This window comes from Microtus oregoni, unplaced genomic scaffold (assembly GCF_018167655.1).
Source record: "Microtus oregoni isolate MIOR12 unplaced genomic scaffold, Mior012 000022F_ref0000154, whole genome shotgun sequence".
NCBI lineage: Eukaryota > Metazoa > Chordata > Mammalia > Rodentia > Cricetidae > Microtus > Microtus oregoni.
The window spans coordinates 13671560-13692848 of NW_024543081.1; the positions used below are offsets into that span (position 1 = coordinate 13671560).

A 21289-nucleotide genomic window follows, 5' to 3' on the forward strand; every position below is an offset into this window, starting at 1 on the left:
GGTGGGAACCGGTCCAGTTAGGGTCCAGGTGGTCCTGACCCTCTCCTGGGAGGTCTGTATTCCCTCCCGAAGCGCTATCAATTAAGGGCCCTAAGCATCCCCAGTTGTGGAGATAGAGGTCGCTCTTTTGGAGGGAGCCTAATAGTCACCTAGTCAGTAAGGCTCCAGTACAGAGACTGAGGACCCATAGAGGTCCTTAAGTTCGCAAAAGGTCATCCAGTGGGGTAGAAGTCAAACAAACCCTAGTCCCTGTTTTCTTCTTCATCTTAAGTTCTTTCCTTTTTTTATTTATGTGTGTGCGTGCGCCTATGTGTGTGTGTGTGTGTGTATGTATGTGCGCCACGTGTGTGCAGGTGCCTGTGTGTGTGTGCACCACGTGTGTGCAGGTGCCTGTGTGTGTGTGCACCACGTGTGTGCAGGTGCCTGTGTGTGTGTGTGTGCACCACGTGTGTGCAGGTGCCTGTGTGAGTGTGTGTGTGTCTGTGCACTACGCTTGTGCAGGTGCTTGTAAATGCCAGGAGAGGTTGTCAGATGCCCTGGAACTAGAACTATAGGCAGGTGTGGGCTGGCATATGGGTGCTGGGAACTTAACTTGGGTCCTCTGCAAGAGCAGCAAACCTCGATGGAGCCAGCTTTCCAGCCCTTATTCTGCTGTCTTGATAGAAGAGGATTCAGACCCTCCTCCCCCAACCACCTCCAGAGAGCCCAGATCTGGGACCCACACTCTGGAAGCACCACCCAGTCCCCGGGGAGCCAACCAGCCACTTTGCTGAGCATGTGCCACCTTGATCTAGCCTCCTAAGGAAAAGTAAGAGGAAAGCACCCCTTACTTAGGAGTCTGGATCAATTGCAGGTAGATAGCCAGCTGAACCTGCTGGAGTCTGGCCATGGAGGACTAGGTCCAGAGTAGGAAGGAAGAGCTGAGTCGGGGCCACAACAAGCTTGTGGAGAACTGACTGAGTAGCCAACCTCTTTGGCCTCCTCTGCCAAGCAGACCTTCCAGGACAAGACTACGGCTACATAGGCCACACAACCATCTCTTCACTGTGGGCTCTCCCTGTCTCAGTATGGTACGCTGTCAGGCTCCAGCACACCATATATTCACAAGTCCTCTTATTCCCACGGATTCCATAACGTACCAGATGCCTTCACACCTCTCTCTGGCTGTGTCCTGTGCTCCTCCTGCCTGAAATCCCCTCAGTCTTCTTTGCCTTTAGAGCCTCAGCACCACTTCCCAAGACACAAGCAATCCAGCACCCATTCATTCAGTTGGCTAGCCCTGGGGACCCAGCTATTACCAGCCCTTAAGGCAGGCGCAAGTATGGTTCTTATTGGATAACTTTGGAAATCAGACCAACCTGGCTTGGGGAGCACTTAGAAGCTGTAATAACCTTTAGTGAGATTCTGTTTAACCTATCCACAAACTGTGAGCGCTAACAGGCCATTGAAGGTAGGTGGGTGCTGGCAGCAGGTGCTCATGGCTGTCCCGCAGGTGCCATCCTCAGCACTGTGGACCTTCGCTGTGCACAGTGTCTGTTCTCTTTGCCAATCTCCCTCCTTACCCTGCTGTGCCCTCAGGCAGATAGCCAGGACTACTGATGCTCCCTGGTGTGTGTGTGTGTGTGTGTGTGTGTGTGTGTGTATGCATTGACTCCTGCCCTCCAGAAAAATAAGTGTTCACTTAGCAGCTGATGGATGCCTGGTATCTACTATACCTCTGTGTGAACTGAAAGTGTCAGGGCAGGACGGAGGGAGGGACATCTAGTGACCTGCAGTTTCCTCCCCTGGTGGCTGGCTGCCCTGGGAGTGGTGAGTGCAGGAGAAAGGGTAGACAGGAGGGGTACACAGAATCAGAGGTAGCTAGATCTACCACAGCTGCTCTTGCAGGCTTTGTGTCCCTCACCAGGTCACCAGGCAAAAGTCTGAGGGAGGGATGGAGCTCCCTGGATGGACTTGGGCTGCACTATAGGGCAATGCTGAGTCCCCGGAAGGCTGCAGGGCTGGAGCTAGGTAATAAGAGATCCGGGGACCCCAGGAAATAGAGTCCTCCTTCCACCATCAAATAAACACCCACGTGACCCTGGACAGGTGGTCTCTTCACCCTGGGTCTTGTTTTCTCCCATGTTAAATGGGAAGCATTAAGACACCTCCCCATGCTGGGCGGTGGTGGCGCACGCCTTTAATCCCAGCACTTGGGAGGCAGAGGCAGGCGGATCTCTGAGTTCAAGACCAGCCTGGTCTACAGAGCTAGTTCCAGGACAGGCTCCAAAACCACAGAAAAACCCTGTCTCGAAAAACCAAAAAAAAAAAAAAAGACACCTCCCCATTTTGAGCAATTGTTTTGAGAATGATTGAAAGACCTTGTCACAGACCATGGCATGGCCCAGTAGCTTATGCCCAGTTTGATATGATAGGTGGGATGCCTGCCAGTGTGTGTGTGTGTGTGTGTGTGTGTGTGTGTGTGTGTGTGTGTGTGTAAGGGTCTTGGGGAAAGAAAAGAGAATGGCTTATGTTAGCACCTGTGTGTTCCTTGGTAAGTTGTTTATCTTTTTGGGACCAACTTCAGAGGCCTCGTCTGGAATGGACCGGCTTCTCCAGCCCTGTGAGCAAATTGACTTGTTTTCATCCAATATAAAAGCCTGACTTGTCAGGGTAGCCTTGACAGGGTGGGACGGATGGGGCAGGCTCCAGACTCCTCCCTTCAGTCCAGCACTGTTCCAGGTCTCTACAAGAACTCTCTGCTTCAGGTAAGCTTCCAGCCTGGAGACTGAGGCACCGCATTGTGTTGAACGCACAGCTTCAGTGCCAGGGTCAACTGTCCGGAAGAATGGCCGTTCTGCCGAAGTGTGTCCATCTGTCCATTCATTGTGCTGCAGCCCCTATTTTATCTCCTGACTCTCACAACTCTGTGAGGCAGAGGCATGGACTTGGGACTCTCACTTCCTGGGTACAGAGAGGACGTGGCCTGCCTTGGCTCAGTGGGAATAAGCAAATGCAGAAGCCAGGACTGGAACTGGGTTCGGCACCTACCTAGGTTCTATAGAAGGGTCTGCCAGGTTGGCAGAGAGCTTGCTAACCCCACCCACTCTGGGAGCCTGCTCAGGCCTCCTGGGTCCCACAGTAGCCTCAAAAGCCTGTGCAGAGAGCTGGGAAGGATGAAGGGTGGAGGGGATGACAGGTGGCAACAGTTGGGACTTGGGGTGCACTTAGAAATACCAGAATTACTGATCCCAGAGGGTTGGGGGGCGGTTAGAATGTTTCTGAGAGTCTAGCCAGCCTATTCTACAGATGATGCAAACTGAGGCCACCCAGCTGTTTAGATGAGAAACCAGATCAGAACACAGCTGGCCTGCCTCAAAGCACCACAGTCCTGACAGCTCCAATTGAAGAGGTCCAGAGTGGGGAAAGGGCTGTTGGGGGCCCAGCAGGCCAGCATCCATGCCAGCATGCCAGCCCTTGGGATGGAAGACCATAGGGGTCTCTCCCACCCTCAATCCCCATCCTCACCCACCGCCCAGCACTCAGTCACCAGGGTGGAATATTTTAGCACCTATAGAAAAACCGCCACAGACGGCAGTGGCAGCTGTTGCTAAGGAGATGCTCCCAAAATAGCCCCCCTCCGCCAACCTTTCCTGCTGCTGCTCCTGCTGTGGGGAGGGGAGGAGGCCAGGCAGTGAGGGGTGTCACATGAGCCCTGGCCCCAGGCTCACCCATCCAACCGTAGCCTCTGGTGGCAACTGTGGCCACAGACCCGAGCAGCCACAGGTCTGTGGAGGGAGCAAGAGGTGGCCTTTGCTTGCCCAGTGGCCTCACCACAGTCCTTATCTGGGGAAGAAGGTCACCAGGTGAGCAGAGGAGGGAGGGAGCCGCCTCTACTCCCAAGACCCTCAGCACACCCCCACACCACTCCCATATACACAGCACCTAGGATCCCAGCAGCTCCACACATCTGCTCAAGCACACCATGAGCACAGCCCACACAAGCCTATCTGGATATGCATCCGCACCAGAAAGACACACATAGATGCCCGGTAAACACATATGCCAGGAATGAACAACACACACCACATGACACTCCACACAGCCATAAATACACACATTCACATATACAGACTCACACATCCACCCAAAGTGCGCGCGCGTGCGTGCGCGCGCACACACACACACACACACACACACACACACACACACGAAGGCCTGCCATGCCAGGCACACAGACACACACCCATGTATATTGTATATACTTCCCCTGCACACACACACACACACACACACACGAAGGCCTGCCATGCCAGGCACACAGACACACACCCATGTATATTGTATATACTTCCCCTACACACACACACACACACACACACACACACACACACACGATACACATGCTCACAGACACAACCATCCAAACACATGCCCAGCACGTGGCTCACAAAGGACATTTGGTACCAAATGGGCTCTGTCCAGGGGGCAGGTCCTGGGCTTCAGACAGCCTTAATGAGAGAGAACTTGATCTGTTCAGTCACAGAGGAGGGGGACAGGTGAGTGAGTAGGCGGAAGCCCATACAACCCCTCTACACCTGGGACACACAGAGTCTTAGATCCCAGGAGACTGCCCCGGGGCTCTGTCCATGGGGAGAAAACAATAGAGGGGGACTCACCTGCAGGCTTGAAACCTCTAGGCATGGAAGATTCTGAGACCCAGCTTCAGGGTACAGCTGGCTGTCACAGAGACTGCCCTTGGGGCTGGAGTGACGGACAGGACCACAACAGAAACGAAGATGGCCCTTGGCGTGTGCAAGGTACTTTGCAGTTCGACAGCTTCTTTTAAACTTGGTGATTATTTCACACACTTGGCGAGAGCTACTCTGAGACATTGGTGGTAATGTCCCATCTCCTAGACCTGGAGAGGAGTGGGGACTTCAAGACCACACAGCAGGTTACTAACTGGGCTGGTCTCCAACTCTCCAACTGGTTCCTCTTCCACTTGTCTGCACAGTTCTCGATCGGGATGCTGGCCACCAAGTGCAGGTCCTGGCTTTGCCCACTTCACCTAGTGATGCTGGGGCGCAGCCCAGCCCTCCGTCTTCCCACCTGGAAAGCAGGGAAGGAATTCCCAGGCGGGGTATCTGGCGGCAGCTGGCGACCACACCGAGGACAGGGTGAGTGGGAGTGGCGTTTGCCAGATGCCCTCGGGACGCCAGCGCAAGGACGAAAGGCTGCGTCGCTTCCCACTTCACTTGGCCAGCGATCTCTCTCCAGCCTCGCTCCCTGGTCGGCTCCAGAAATCCAGGCTCCGAGTCTTGGCTCGCGCCTTGTCACTCCGGAGACGCGGGGAGCGGCTTACCGTTGCCGTGGGAACCCCGCCCGGGCCAGGCCCCGCTCACGACTCGGGGCACCAGGCTGGAGCAGCCACGCGGACCACGGCGTTTGGGGGTCTCAGAAAACGACACCTGTCCCTAGAGTAACTCTCCAAGCGTAGTGCACACACCTCAGAAACACAGCGTACAACCCACATCACCCCCGCACGGTCAATTCCGAGCAATTCCAGCGGCAGAAATCTAAGGTGCCAGGAAAGCGCTGTTTAGCGGGAATTACCCTTTAAGACTGCACGGGTTCCGTGTTTCCTCTCGAGTCCACTTTTTGGGCCCTCTTTGGGACTCGGTTTCCTGCGAAGGGACTCGAGGAACTGACACGTGATCTTTACCTGTTCCTTGCAAGGCGCTTTAGACACTTGGCTGACTTTGGTCCTATGACCATCCCCAGAGTCAGTTAAAAACAAAACAAAACAACAACAAAATAAAAACAAACAAAAAACAGGTAATGGACGTGAGAGATTCAATAGTTCAAAAGGGTTGCTCCCAGGCTGATACAACCGGAGACTCCCAGCTCATCTCCCTAGGCTGAAGTTCCTCTATTTCAGCTTCCCTTTGCGGACCTCCTTTAAAGAGCAATGCAGACACGCACGGGGACAGTGGGCCACAGCCTATCTTCTTGTCCCTAGGCACATCTTTACTCTCTGGAACCCTATCTCCAGGTTTTTTTTTTTTTTTTTTGTTCTTGAGGCAAACTACTCAAAACCCACTTGCCTTGACACTTTCCTTAATTCCAATCCTGCTTGCAACTTTCCTTTCGTGAGCAGGAGGCTTCTGACTTCATCCCCAGGGTCCTACACTGTTTGTGACTAGTCCCTTCCTCCCCGCTGGATACCCAGAGAAATCCTGCAGACTGTATCGATCTTTATTTTCAGTCCTCAGGGCGCCTGGCACACAGCTGGTCTTCAATAAATATACTTGGCACTAGAAGTGGAAGGGAGGTTTCACAACCTTGGCTGCCTCATCTGTAAAATGCCATCACCTGCCAGGGGTGGAACTTTTGGGACACCTGGGGCCCAGCTACAGGGAGAGAAAGGCAGCTGGGAGCCAACTCTGGCTGGCTGTTTCAGAAGGTGTCACGGGGGTCTAGGAACCCCCAGAACAGGTTCTCCCTGCCTTGTGGGCCTCTGCTGGGGAGCCAGCCCACACTCTGCAAGACATTCAGCACAATGGTGAAATATCATAAAGCGCTACAATCAGTATGGAAAAAAAAACATTATTATGCAATTATGCGTGCATATCATTTTCTAAAATCTAGTGACCCTCATTCTCTCTCCCACAACTTGACTTTGAACATACAAGCTTCCTTGATAATGAGAAGGAACACTCCTCAACCTTTGAGCTGAGGGAAATTTCCCTCGTGGCTTCACCTTAGCAAGCACATTTGGAGGGGGGGTGGTAAAAATCGAAGCACAGAGGATGAGGCACTCGCTCACATCCACCTGTGTCAGGGACTGATGGGGAATGGTGATGGCCCCGGGTGGTTGGAGGCAGGGAATAGGCTGGAGCAATGCGTTTTTAACTAACTATTGGGATTTGCACTCAAGGCAATCCTCCTGCCTCAGTCTCCCAAAAGCTGGGATTACAGGTAGGACATACCGCACCTGATTTCTGCGGTGCTCTAACAGATGTTCCGCCTTGGAGATGGGGTGGGTGCGGTGAGCTGATGACTAACACAGAGTGACAGAGCCCTGGGGAAAGGGTACTGATGCAGGCTGTGGGCACAGACAGCTAGACCATCCATTTCCCCATCTGTAAAATTCAGACTTAGCATTCATTTCTCAGGAGCCTCAGGAAGACCCATCTAACAGACGGGCAAGCTGAAGCCCAGAGCAGAGGCATGCGAAGGCTCACCACTGTCGTGGCAGGCCCAGCACAAGGCCCTGCAGCTCCCCAGCCTCAGTCCTTTCCCTTTTCCCACTACAGTGGTCACTTCTCAGGCCTCCTGGCCTGGACCAGTCTCCTTGGCCAAGGTCTCCTGGGAGGAATTACAGGAAGTGGAAGACTCAGCCCCAGCCCAGTCCCCAGGCCCCACTGACAGTTGGGTTGCTTCCCAGGAGGGCAGATGTGTTGCCTAAGCTTCTCTTTGGCTTGGGCAGGAGGTGAGCACTGGAAGATGCCAGCATGTTGGATAGCCTCACCTGAGGGATTTAAATGGCCACTGCCCTCTCTGGGCATCCACTTAGGGAAAGCATCCTGGCAAGGCTGGGTAAAAGTGGGGAACAGAGGGCTGAGTGCAGTTTATCTTCCCAGAGGGCCATGGTCCATGCACCGCACTTCTCTGACCTCAGGCTCCATTGCCTGCCCCACAGGCTCTAAGGCAGAACAGGCAGGAGCTGCCCAGCACAGCTGATGGGCCTAGCATCCTATAGGTATGCTACCCTCCCACAGTTGTGCAAGCCCTGTGGCTTTCATTGTGGGAAATCTCCCTGTCAGGTGGGAGTCCTTGCTATACAGGGTACCACCCCCTCCCTCACTGCTCTGGCCTGGAACCCCCACCCCGCCCCATCATGGCTACTAGCAGTGCAGGGCAGTCAGACTGGGACTGAGCCTCAGTTCTAGGCTAACATGATGTCTGTGTGATAAATAGAAACGATTTCACAACCAGGCAGTGGTGGCACACACCTTTAGTTCCAGCACTTGGAAGGCAGAGGCAGGCGGATCTCTAAGCTTGAGGGCCAGCCTGGTCTACAAAATGAGTTCCAGGACAGCCGGGGCTGCATAGAGAAAGAAACCCAGTCTTGAAAAACAAAAACAAACTAACTAACTAAGAAAAAAGAAAGATAGAGGGGCTGGAGAGATGGCTCAGAGGTTAAGAGCATTGCCTGCTCTTCCAAAGGTCCTGAGTTCAATTCCCAGCAACCACATGGTGGCTCACAACTATCTGTAAAGGGGTCTGGTGCCCTATTCTGGCCTGCAGGCATACACACAGACAGAATATTATATACATAATAAATAAATAAATAAGTATATTTTTAAAAAAAGAAAAAAGAAAGATAGAAAGAAGGAAGGAAAGAAAAAAGGAAAGAAAGAAAAAGGAAGGAAGGAAGGAAGGAAAGAAAAAGGAAGGAAGGAAGGAAAGAAAAAGGAAGGAAGGAAGGAAGGAAGGAAAGAAAAAGGAAGGAAGGAAGGAAGGAAGGAAAGAAAAAGGAAGGAAGGAAGGAAGGAAGGAAGGAAGATGATTTCACGTCTCTGGACCCAGGATTCTGTCTAATAGGAGAATGGCAGTGCCTACCCGGGCACATTGTTCAGATGGTGACCCTAAAGCTTTTGACATGCACATGTCTCATCTTGGGGCCTTTCTCAGCTATTCCTAGCATGCAAGTAAATGAGAGAGAGAGAGAGAGAGAGAGAGAGAGAGAGACATTTAGCCCAGTCACTATATGACCTTAACTCCTGATCTTCTTGCCGCCATCTCCAAAAGCAGGGATTATAGGTGTACCGCCACATCCAGTCTTGTTTTTTTGTTAATTTACATTGTGAGCACGTAGGTTCTGGTGACTGAGGTCAGTTTGTCAAGCAAGTTATCAAGTGACTTTACCGGCTGAGCCATCTCAATAAGCCCTATATGAGTTTTTGTTGTTGTTATTTTGTTTTGATTTGCTTTTTTGAGACAGGGTTTCTCTGTGTAACTTTGGAGCCTGTCCTGGAACTTGCTCAGTAGACCAGGCTGGCCTCTAACTCACAGAGATCCACCTGCCTCTGCCTCCAAGTTCTGGGATTAAAGGCGTGCGCCACCACCACCTGGTGAGGTTTGTTTGTTTTTTTAAATATTTATTTATTTGTTATGTATACAATATTCTGTCTGTGTGTATGCCTGCAGACCAGAAGAGGGCACCAGACCCCATTACAGATGGTGGTGAGCCACCATGTGGTTGCTGGGAATTGAACTCAGGACCTTTGAAAGAGCAGGCAATGCTCTTAACCTCTGAGCCATTTCTCCAGCCCCAGGTTTTTTTTTTTTTATATATATATAGTGAGGTTTTTTTTTCATATGGTGGTGTTCTAGGCAAACACCCTACCAACTGAGTCACAAGCCTAGTTCTACTGTGTGTGTGTGCGTGTGTGCGTGTGTCTGTGCATGTGTGTGTTCTTACCTGTAGATTCACAACAAGCCTATCCAGGGTCCTACATGCTGCATTCCCTCAGACCGTGTCCATGATACTGTTCCTCGGGGTCACACGCCAAGTCTCCCAGTACAGCTTTGTGCTGGCTGCGAGTGATGGTGAAGGCATTGGGGAGGGGAGCATGGAAAGAGTTGGTGAACATGGTAGTGACAGATCTTCCTCCTGCCAAAGCCTCTCTTGCAAGCAGTGCGGGTGGGAAGAGGAGAGATGTGGAGCTTCGGTAAGTGGGAAGGGTGCTGGGACCAAGGAGAAGACAGTCAGGCCCTTGGTTCATCTGTCCCCTGTCCACAGGTTTAGAGGGTGGCTGCCCTGCTCAAGAACCCACATAGTGGGAGGCCTCAAGCCCATCGATGGTTCTTCCCACTCTATCCTGCCCGCCTCTCTGACATTTGGAGTTTTTCCTGGTCAGCGAAATGTTTCCTAGCGTCTTCTCACATGAAGAAGAGGGGAAAAGAAATGAAGGCGTGGGATCCAGCGCACTTAGCTTCTTTCACACTCTCAGCAGCTCTAGTGTAAGGTCAATACCGAGACCCAAAGAAAGGAGCCCGGGACAGCATGTCTCCACACCCCAAACCATCAACAATGTTAGCCCAGAGCTATCCAGATTAACAGGTGAGAGGGGCCCCACTTCTCATGAGTTCCAACCCAGGAGGTTGACAGGGGTCGGCCCAGAGCCTGTTTCCACCTCCCAGGCCCCAGCAGAGCTTTGGCAGTCGGGACTCAGTTTTTAGCCAAGTGCCTGCCTATGACTGTGCCTTCTGGGGATGAGCGGGACCCCTGGGTGCGAATGCAGGTCCAGAGAGGGCGTAGGCCAGCAGCCGCTGTGCGAATCGTCCCGCCCATCGGCGTGGGGACGTGGGAAGCTCCGCTTCCTGACTCCTCTCCGGCTCCTGGCCGCCCCGCCACGTCACCGTGCGGCTGAGAGTGCGCGGCGGGAGCGCGCGCGGGGAGGCGCGGCACCGGCCTGGGACACCGCGAGGCGCGGGGACGGGGACGTGGCAGCGCCCGGCGCTCCGAAAAGTTCCCTGGAAGTTCCCCGCTCGACGCGGCGCGGGAAGCGGCGGGCGGGACCATGAACGTGTTTCGAATCCTCGGAGACCTGAGCCACCTCCTTGCCATGTTCCTGCTCCTGGTCAAGATCTGGAGGTCCAAGAGCTGCGCCGGTGAGCGGCGCCCGGGCGGGGCGGGAAGGGACCAGGGTGGGAACTCGGGCTCTGAGTGAACCGCGCGCGCATCCAAAAACTTTGGTGAAGTTGTTCCACATCAGAGGATCCGGGGGATTATGTGAGAGCGTGACTTTCGCTTCCACGGATACTACTACCGCGCCTTCCTCGCCCCATCCTTCACCCCAAGGTGGCGATGTCACCGGTACTGGACAAAGACTGGGGGGAGGGGAGCAGACCCTCCCCTCACTAGGAGAGAAGAGCGTATATTTAGAAAGTACCCTAGTGGTGGTGTCTTTCCTTTGCCTTTGACTCCCCAAGAAGGACCTTCCGTTTCCTGCATGCTAGTGACACCAGCCTGGCGCGGGGATGTGGAGCTGGCCCTGAGTGGAGATGGGAGCTATTGGAGGGGCTTCCTGTTTGGCCAGAGGTCTGGCTGCCTTGCTGCCTTACTGGGGTTGGGAGAAGTTTCCAGGCTGGTTGATGATTGCAGTCCCACTTGTGCAGTGAAAAGCTGCCCTCTGTCTTTCAGCCTTCTTTGTCCTTAGAGCCCCTGCATGTATTAGGAATGCAGACAGGGGCTTTGGGGTGAGCTCAGACTCCACCAGAGCTGGGGAAGCAGAGAACAGCTGAGCGCTACGTGGAGGAAGGGGATGGGCAGGGTGTGTGCCCAGAAGCAGAGAACAGAGTTGAGAACGCTAGTACAAATACATAGAAGCCACAGGGCATAGGGCGGATCCTGGGAAGGATACACACGGGGGTCGGGGGTGGGGGGAAGATCCAGAAGGTAGGGTAGTCCGGAGGTGAACGGCTTTACCAATTATGCTTGGGATCCAAGACTGAGAAAGCCATGAAAGGTTTTGAAGCAGAGCGAGAGGAGCAGCAGGTCTCTCCAGAAGCGGGGGATGGGGGTTGAAAGCATTCTAGATGTCACCAGGGAGACTGGATAGGAGAGGGACTGGGCTGCTAAGGATTCGGGCACATTTGGGGTCCAGTGGCTCTGCACTGAACTGGAAGTTCTGGGGTTTGGCATCCCCCGAGTGTCATTCATAGTCCTTCAGGGTCTGGCTCAGGGCACCTGGGGACTGGAGGCCCAAAAGGGAAGTCCACTTGGACCTGTGCCGTGCTTCAGAGAATGCCAGGGGCAGGAAGAGGGGTGGGGGCTGCTACCCTCCTGAGCACTGTGCTCTGAAACCCCACTGCCCTGCCGTGGGTTGCTGGCCTACTGCAAGACCAGCAAAAAGGACCAGTGAGGTCAAGTCAGTAAGTGGTGTGGCTCCTTAACCTTAGTAAATGCTGTGGCAAAAGAAAAATGGCAGCCGGTGCCAGGCCGGAGTGCTGGAGACACTAGCCACTGTCTTGCTGTGTTATGTAGTCTGGGGTCTCTTGTGTAACCTGGGGTCTCTGTTTTCCCATCAGTCAGAAGGACAGGAGGGTGCTCTGACTGGTTAACCCTTTAGAGACAGGCTCAGACTCACAGTGTCCCTTTTTCTTCTGGGCTCTGGATGGGGATGGTGTTTGTGGAAATCAGTGTTTTTGTTGTTTTGTTTTGGGTTTTTTGTTTTTAGGTTTTTAAAATAATTTTATTTTTTAATTGATTTTATTGAGCTCTACGCTTTTTTCCTGCTCCCCTCCCTACCTCTCCTCTCCCTTTCAACCCTCTCCAGTGGTCCCCATGCTCCCAATTTACTCAGTAACTCTTGTCTTTTTCTACTTCCCATGTAGGTTAGATTCATGTATGCCTCTCTTAGGGTCTTCATTGTTGTCTAGGTTCTCTGGGATTGAGATTTGTAGGCTGGTTTTCTTTGCTTTATGTTTAAAAACCACTTATGAGTGAATACATATGATATTTGTCTTTCTGGGTCTGGGTTACCTCACTCAAAATGATGTTTTCTAGCTCCATCCATTTCAAGCTGTTGTTATTTTTTTTCTACTGTGTAGTGCTCCATTGTGTAAATGTTCCACATTTTCCTTATCCATTCTTTGGTTAAAGAACATTTAGGTTGTTTCCAGGTTCTGCCTATGACAAACAAAGCTGCTATGAACATAGTTGAGCATGTGTCCTTGTAGCACGGTTGAGCATCCTTTGGAGAGATACCCAAAAGTAGTATTACTGGGTCTTGAGGAAGGTTGTTTCCTAATTTTCTGAGAAATCACCACATTTACATCCAAAGGGGTTGTACCAGCTTGCATACCCACCAGCAATGCAGAAGTGTTCCCTTTTCCCCACAATCTCTCCAGCATAAATTGTCATCAGTGTTTTTGATCTTGGCCATTCTTACAGGTGTAAGATGGAATCTCAGAGTTGTTTTGCTTTGCATTTCTCTGAGTAATTTGGGAGCATGGGGACCTTAGGGGAGGGTTGAAGGGGGGAGGGGAGAGGCAGGGAGGGGAGCAGAGAAAAATGCAGAGCTCAATAAATATCAATAAAACATGTAAAAAACCCAGAAAATAAAATAATAAAAAACATAAAAGAAAATGTCACCATGGCTGGGTGGTGGTGACAGACTCCTTTAATCCCAGCATTCAGAAGTAGGCAGATCTCTGTGAGTTTAAGGACAGCCTGGTCTACAGAGCAAGTTCCAGGACAGCCATGACTGCACAGAGAAACCCTGTCTCGAAAAACAAAACAAACAGAAGGTGACTCTGTCCCAGGACTGTCAGCCCCACCAGAAGTGCTAGGTAGGCGGTGTGGACATAGGAAAGAAAAGACACTACGTGGGTCACACTGCCCAGACATTCTGCTCACTTGCAATATAATCTAGACATATTGATAGACTGGACCGACCGTGACAAGAGCCAGGGCAGAGGGTGGCCCAGGCTGCAACTGGGATAAGGTTTTGTGTCTTTTAAGGACATTTGGAAGCCAGTTACACACTTTAAGCAGAAATTTATTTTAAAATAACCCTTGAAGCCAGGCGGAGGTGGTGCACACCTTTAATCTCAGCACTCGGGAGACAGAGGTTGGCAGATCTCTGGGAGTTCCAGGCCAACCTGGTCTACAGAGCGAGTAAGCTAGGACTGTTACACAGAGAAACCATGTCTCGGAAAACCCAAATACATACATACATACATACATACAGTAGTTCTTGGGTTTCTGGATGGAGACTGGAAATGGAGGACTAGTGGCCAGCAATGAAAGATTCTAAGAGACCAATCCACGAGGCCCTGAAGTGACATAGTTGGCTGTCAGAGCTGCAGAGCAAAGGGGAGTAGGCTAAGGGATGCTGAAGGGATGTGAGAGAGGGAGCTGGAGAGGAGAGGAAGGGAGGGAGGCCCAAGGGTCGCTGTGAGTTCTGGGGCTTGAGAGCTAAGGGTTGGAGGGCTGTTTACCAAGAAGGGGTGGAGGAGGATGAGGGGAGAGAGCTTTGTGTTAAGCTGACTTTGGGGTCCTCGTGGGATTGTCCTGAAAAAATGGAGGAGACAGGTGAACGAATGTACAGGCCAAAACTGAGAGGAGAGGAGGGTTCAGATGTGGAGGGTCCCTAGTGTTGTGTGTGAGTCTGTGTGTGTGTGCAAAAGAAATAGTATTTTATTATATTTATTTGTTCTTTTTATTGTATATGTGTGTACCTGAGCCTATGTATATGTACCACGTGCTTGCATTGACAGTGGAGGTCAGAAGAGGGCAGCAGATCTCCTGCCTAGAGTTATAGGCAGTTGTGAGCCACTTTGTGGAGGGCTGGGAGCTGAACCCCATTCTTCTTCTTCTTCTTCTTCTTTCTTCTTCTTCTTCTTCTTCTTCTTCTTCTTTCTTCTTCTTCTTTCTTCTTCTTCCTTCTTCTTCTTCTTCTTCTTCTTCTTCTTCTTCTTCTTCTTCTTCTTCTTCGTTTTTCGAGACAGGGTTTCTCTGTAGCTTTTTGGAGCCTGTCCTGGAACTAGCTCTTGTAGACCAGGCTGGCCTTGAACTCACAGAGATCCACCTGCCCTGCCTCCTGAGTACTGGGATGAAAGGAGTGCACCACCACCACCTGGCAAATAATTCCTTTTTTAAAAGGCAGACAGACAGACCGTGGAGCTGGGCATAGTGGTGGTACACGCCTGTAGCTGCAGCACTGAAGAGCAGAGGCAGGGAGAGGTGCTAAAAGCTTGAAGCCAGCCTTTTCTTTTTTGACTAATTAATTAATTAGTTAATTTCGAGATATGGTTTCAGCCACGTAGCCCTGGCTGACCTTGAACTCAAAAGGGGTTAAAGGCAAGCGCCACCACACCTGCAAGCCAGCCTATTCTAGACAGCAAGCTCCAGGCCATTCAGGACCATACAGCAAGACCCCGTCTCAAAAGAGGGAAAGAAAAAAAGAAATAAAAGTGGAAAATAAGACACCGTTTGTGACGACTCCATGCACCTGGGTCATGCGCAGGCACTCAGGCACACACAGTGAGCCGTGGCCCGAGGTCCGTGAGTCCCTGCATCTGGTTCATGCGCAGACACAGACAGTGAGCCGTGGCCCAGGGTCTGTGACTCCATGCACCTAGGTCATGCGCAAGCGCACACAGTGAGCTGAGGTCCGTGCTCTCGGGCTTCCTTACTTTTGCACGTACCATTTAGTGTTGATTATTTACTAACTGCAGTGTTGGGACTGAACCCAGGGCCTTGCACATGCTTGGCAAGGGCTCCCTCACTGAGTTGCACCCCTCATTTTCGTATTATAATGAGTAAAAATAGGCATGACCTTTGTGAGTAGGAAAAGGGCTTTACAAATTTGTGCATTTTGGAAAAGAGAGTGCTGCTGGCCCGCGCCTTCATCTGCCTGCTTGTCTCCCTGGTGAATCAGCACCTGGAGTCAGTGCCTTGTTCTCCCAGGATGGAGCTCTGGGGTTGTCACTGGAGCTCTGGGGGTGGCACACAGAACAGCCTCAACACCCCCACCCAGGCGACTCACACTACACCCGCGTCCTCCACTGAGAAGCACCAAGGTGGCGCACGCAGGGTGACTGGGAACGTAGTGTTCGAATCTTTATTTGGAGACAGAGCACAGCTCAACAGAGGCACAGGGACTCCAGTGACTTAGAGCTGGGCAGGGACAGCCGTACCTGGCGCCTGGGCCACCACCCTGATCCTGTCTTCTCACGGTCTCTTGCTCGCCCTGCACAGGCATCTCTGGGAAGAGCCAGATCCTGTTCGCTCTGGTTTTCACCACCAGGTACCTGGACCTCTTCTCCAACTTCATCTCCGTCTACAACACAGTGATGAAGGTGAGAGCGCTCACGCTGGGTTGCGGGAGCACTGGGAAGTTTCAGGCCAGGGCTGAAACCATCGCACCTGCCTTGCTGCCCAGGGCCTTTCAGGGATGGGTCTCTCAGTACTGTCTCCTCAGGGCCAAGGTAGTCCTTGCACTTAGCTCAGAGGGGTGACTGTGAAGGTCATCGAGGTCGCAAATTTAAATGTGAGGCACGTTATCATGACACACTCTTGTAATATCAGCACTGGGGAAGCAAGGAGGCAGGAGGGTTTGCTGCAAGTTCAAGGCCAGCCTGGTCTACATACCTTGTTCCAGGGCTACACAGGCTAGACAGTGTCTCAAAAGATTCCCCCCCCCCCACACACACACACATTCCCTAAAACTAGCCGTAACACAGAATGGTTAAACAAATAAATCAGACGTTTGTTTATTGGATTCTGGACATTTGGTGACTTGATTTGGCCACAAGCATGTTCTGCCTCTTCTGTGCCAGACTCTTGGGGACATTCAAGGCTCATGGATCCTGAGGGGAACGCCATAGGCAAATGAGAACACTGGTTAGGGATAGGGCTAAGCAAAGTATTAAAATCTTACATTAATTGATGTTTTCTTTTTAAAAAGTTGTGAAGAGTTATCTGATAGAGGATGGCTGGGTAGCTACCTCAGAGAGTGTGCGCTGGAGCTAAGGAGTAAACCGAGGTGACGAGAGATTAACCTTGAGATTAGTTGACTAGCACCCAACAAAACACAATAGCCAGGGCAAAGGCCCCTAGAGGCAGGAACAAGCTGGCCTCTTCAGAGAAGCGTTATGAGGCTGAGGCAATGGGAACCCCGTGGGATTGCTGTAGGGAGAGGGGCCAGGGGGGTACTGGGCAAGGAATGCCAAGGGCTCAAGTCAGTTACAGGAACCAAAGGCTTCCACGGTGCTGTGGTTTGCAAGTGAGGCCATTTTCTCACTTCCTCTGCCATGCCTCATCTCTTTGCCATGGAGTGTTGCGTGCTTTGGGGATGAAGATTCTCACCAGCCCTCCTGGCTCTGAGGCACATACATCAGAGGTAAGAACAGATTGCTCGTCAGCCAAGTGGGCTGCAGCTGCGCGCAGGCAACAGTGTGGGTGACTTGGGCAAAGCTAGAGATGTACCGCTCCTATTACCTAACATCTGGATGTGAGCATCCGTGGCGGGCTTGGCAGCCCCACGGATTCCTAGGCTCCTTTTTAACTCCTTGCTCTGCCGTCCGTAGTGTGGCCAGGACTCGAGGGTATGTAAACTAGACAGTTGTTCAGCAGCGCATCACACTGCTTAGCCTCTGCAGTTGCCATCTTGAAATTCCTAGTTGTAAACAAAGGGCCTCACCTTTTTATTTGGCAGTGGGTCGGTAGGGTTGTGTGGCTGACTAGTCATGCACACATCTATCCTCAGTTACATGGTTACAAAACAAAGTGTGTACTGTGGCTCCTAAGGCAGATGGGGATTGGTGGCACAGGAAGGTATCTGACAGCTAGGTAAGGTTTTTTGTTTTTGTTTTTTTTTAAATAAGATGGTCCTACTGTGTAGCCTTGGGGGCCTGGAACTCACAGAAATCCACCAGCCTTCTAAGTACTGCAATCACAGGAGCAGACGACCGTGCCTGGCTTGATTTAGGTTGGTTTATTTTTCTTTTTTTTTTTTTTTTTTTTTTTTGGTTTTTTGAGACAGGGTTTCTCTGTGTAACTAGCTCTGTAGACCAGGCTGGCCTCGAACTCACAGAGATCACCTGTCTCTGCCTACCGAGTGCTGGGATTAAAGGTGTGTGATACTGTCACCCAGCTAGAGAAAGCTTTTTAAATAGAATCTCAAGTGACTGAGATGGAGGATGGTGAGTTCTAGTCTGAGTGTAAAAAGGTGCAATGAATAAAGATGCCTGCCATTAAGTCTGATGATCTGAGCTGGATCCCCAGAACCCATATGGTAGGAGAGAACTAATTGCCGCATATTATCCTTTGACATCTATATGCACACCTCAGCATGTATTTGTGCCAACACACACACACACACACACACACACGACTTTCAAAAGACAAAACGAATAGCTGGGTGTGGTGGTGCACACTTTTAATCCCAGCACTCTGGGTCAGAGGCAGGCAGATTTCTATGAGTTCTAGGCCAGCCTGGTCTACAAAGCAAGTTCCAGGATAGCCAGAGCTGTTACACAAAGAAACCCTGTCTCAAACAAACAAACAAAACAAAAAACCCAAAGCCTGAGAATTCTACCCCGGGATTCCTACCTACTCTGGAAATCCCATTTTGGTTGAGTGTGTTATCTGAAGCCCTAGTTCTGCCTGCTCACGGGTGGGGTGGGAATGTCTTATCTCTGTCTTGCAGGGTGACTGTGAAGATTCCAAGAGATGTTCTGGCACACCAAAGGGAATCCTCTGACTCAGGGACATCCTTTGGGCTCATCACTAGTAGGGGGATGTTGTCACCTGTGAAGCATTTGAACTGTGTGAATCTGGGTCTGTACCCTGTACTTAGAATCATTGTCCGCTTAGTTCATTCCTCTGCAGACCCAGCCTTGTGTGGCAGGATGAAGCGTCTAGTCTGGAATGTAATGGAGAGATGGCCATCATTTTCCCTCCCTCACTAATCTTAGCTGGAGCATTCAGAGGAAAGGCCTGCCCATGAATCCTCTTGTAGGGCAGATGGACTCACACGTCTTCACAGAGCATGTGATCTGATCCCATGCTACAGGTTGTGGTGACAGCATGCCATTCTAGTGACGTTTAAGTGATTGCATTCTCTGTGCCAGTGTAATCTAGTGCCAGTGAGCACAGTAGCACCACCAGGAAGTTGTTAGAAACGCAAATTCCAAGACTGTCGAGACCTACAGAAGAGATCCTGGGGATGGCATCAGAGAAGCCATTGTGACTAATGCAATCCTCCAGCTCACAAGGCCAGGGGCCCCAGAAAACGCTCCCCCCCCTCTCACACACACACATCTCTCTCTCTCACACATGTTAGGGGACCATAGCATATTGGCCCTCCGGGTTACAGAGATCATAGCTTATTATGACCATTAAGAAATGATGTCCATGTCTCCCTAGGTTGTTTTCCTCCTCTGTGCCTATGTCACTGTGTACATGATCTATTGGAAGTTCCGGAAAACATTTGACATGGAGAATGACACGTTCCGGCTGGAGTTCCTCCTGGTCCCAGTGATCGGCCTTTCCTTTCTGGTGAACTACAGTAATGCACCAATGGAGGTGAGTCTGACCCCAAGGCCCAGCCGTCTGGGCCTGCCTACACCACTCACCCCCATTCCCAGGCAAGGGGCACATCGGCTGAGTCAGAGGTTCCACGGTAAGCTAGTGGTAACCCTGCTTCTGTTGCAGTCCAGGCTGCCTATAACTCAGCAGGCCTGAGCTTCGAGAGACAAGCATCTCTGGAGGTCCTATGCTTACAGACACACTGTGGCTTAAATTGTTACTTATCAACTGTGCAGTCTATTAAAACTGTTTTGTGGACGTTTGCGCTGTGGTAAAACAGACCTTACACACCTGAGTTTGTATTTCCATAGGAGGCAATGGAAAAGGTACAGCTACTGAAGTTCAGGCTGGGGACACTGAGTAGAGTGCTTGCCCAGCATGCATCCAGCCTTGAGTTCTATCCCCAACACCAAAAAGCCACACGAGTTCCTAAACTTGGTGTGAAGCATGACTGTCACTGCAGCCCCTCCGTGGGAGGCAGTTAACTCAAAGCCTGCCTGGGTTACACTGGGACCCTGAACAAGTGATTCCATGACAAACTCTTCTCTCCAGCATACTTCACTACACATGGGTCCTCCAAAGCAAGGACCCTCACAGCCCTCTGCTTCTCTGACAGGTCCTCTGGACCTTCTCCATCTATTTGGAGTCAGTGGCCATCCTGCCGCAGCTTTTCATGATCAGCAAGACAGGAGAGGCGGAGACCATCACCACTCACTACCTGTTCTTCCTGGGACTGTATCGGGCACTCTATCTAGCCAACTGGATCTGGCGGTACCAGACAGAGAATTTCTATGATCAGATCTCCGTGGTGTCTGGAGTAGTACAAACCATCTTTTACTGTGACTTCTTCTACTTGTATGTGACCAGAGGTAGGGACTGGTGCTGTCATTATGCACTCTATGGTATTCCAGCTGATGAGTCAGGGCCAAGGCTCATCCCTTCCGGAGCTTATTTGGATGGGGAAGGCACAGACCAATGGGAACCATACTTGTGTACAGATGAGAACTGGGGACTTTTGACAAACCTGGTTAGGAAATATCTCATGCATAAGCTCCAAAGTGGGCCTTGAAAAGTTCTAAACCTTGAAACGCAAACCAACTAAATTCACACAGGGCTGAGGAGGTTTGCTAGTACATCACCAGAGCATCTGTAATGGCTATGATGGCGCACGCCTTTAATCCCAGCACTCGGGAGGCAGAGGCAGGTGGATCTCTTGAGTTCGAGACCAGCCTGGTCTACAGAGCTAGTTCCAGGACAGGCTCCAAAGCCACAGAGAAACCCTGTCTCGAGAAAAAAAAAAAAAAAGTCACTTCAATCAACCCAGTAATTGCCATGCAGGGAGGGTCGTGAGGGTGACGAGATAGTTTATGTGAGTGGAGCGATGAATTGAAGCCAATTGCTAAAATGTACAACTATGTAAGGAAGGAGCACAGTAGCCAAAATTGAGCCAAAGGGGCATAGAGCCCATGGCTAACCTGAAATGGAAACTTGTGGTAACCTGATCCGCAAACAACTTTTAAGAGGCATGGTGTAGTATAGACAGGCTAATGAAACTCACAAAAGGAGGGGGATGAAACAATACTTTTCTAAGTATAGCATGATCTATAACTTCATCTTCCTTTTCTTCTAGTCCTTAAAGGAAAGAAGTTAAGCCTACCTATGCCAGTCTGAAGAGATGGGCCACCCTATAAGGCATCCAGAGCAAACTACTTGGACTGTTCTCCTTGATGACTTAAACAATTGGTGTGAATTTGAGCAAAGCACTGGCCGAACTTCCCAGCTCACCATCACCACGGATGTAATGAGGCCTCACAATGACGAGTGAATTAAGGAGCAGTTAAGATACCCCCCTCCACGAATGACCAAATATTGCTCCTTTGACTAGAGGAAGGCTCATGCCAAGGAACAGGCAGATACATTCAAAGATCCTTCCTAGGTCAGTGTGGAACAAGACCCTGGGTGTGTGCATGTGTTGTCACTCAACTGGCTTCCACACTGCAGCTTAGACTCATCTCAGTTGCCTAGGTGGATACCGTAACCATCCAACTGTGATTCAGATTCTTGTGCCAAGACCTACCATCAACCCCACTCTCCCCTCCCTCCCAGTTTGAGGTGCTAATTAGGGTGCCTAGTCACTCAATCTCCCAATATTTTCTAAGTTTTGATGTAATAAAAAATTCACACCTTTATTGTCAATTG

General features: G+C 51.1%; 1 protein-coding gene across 1 annotated transcript; it reads left to right on the top strand.

Moving 5' to 3' along the window:
- Positions 1-10427: 10427 nt before the first annotated feature.
- On the top strand, positions 10428-21270 carry Kdelr3 (KDEL endoplasmic reticulum protein retention receptor 3). Its single transcript, XM_041671736.1, has 5 exons — positions 10428-10662; positions 15758-15858; positions 18929-19087; positions 19707-19959; positions 20721-21270. Exons 1-5 carry the CDS (start codon positions 10572-10574, stop codon positions 20759-20761), a joined length of 645 nt encoding a protein of 214 aa, XP_041527670.1. The 5' UTR covers positions 10428-10571; the 3' UTR covers positions 20762-21270.
- Positions 21271-21289: the final 19 nt, after the last annotated feature.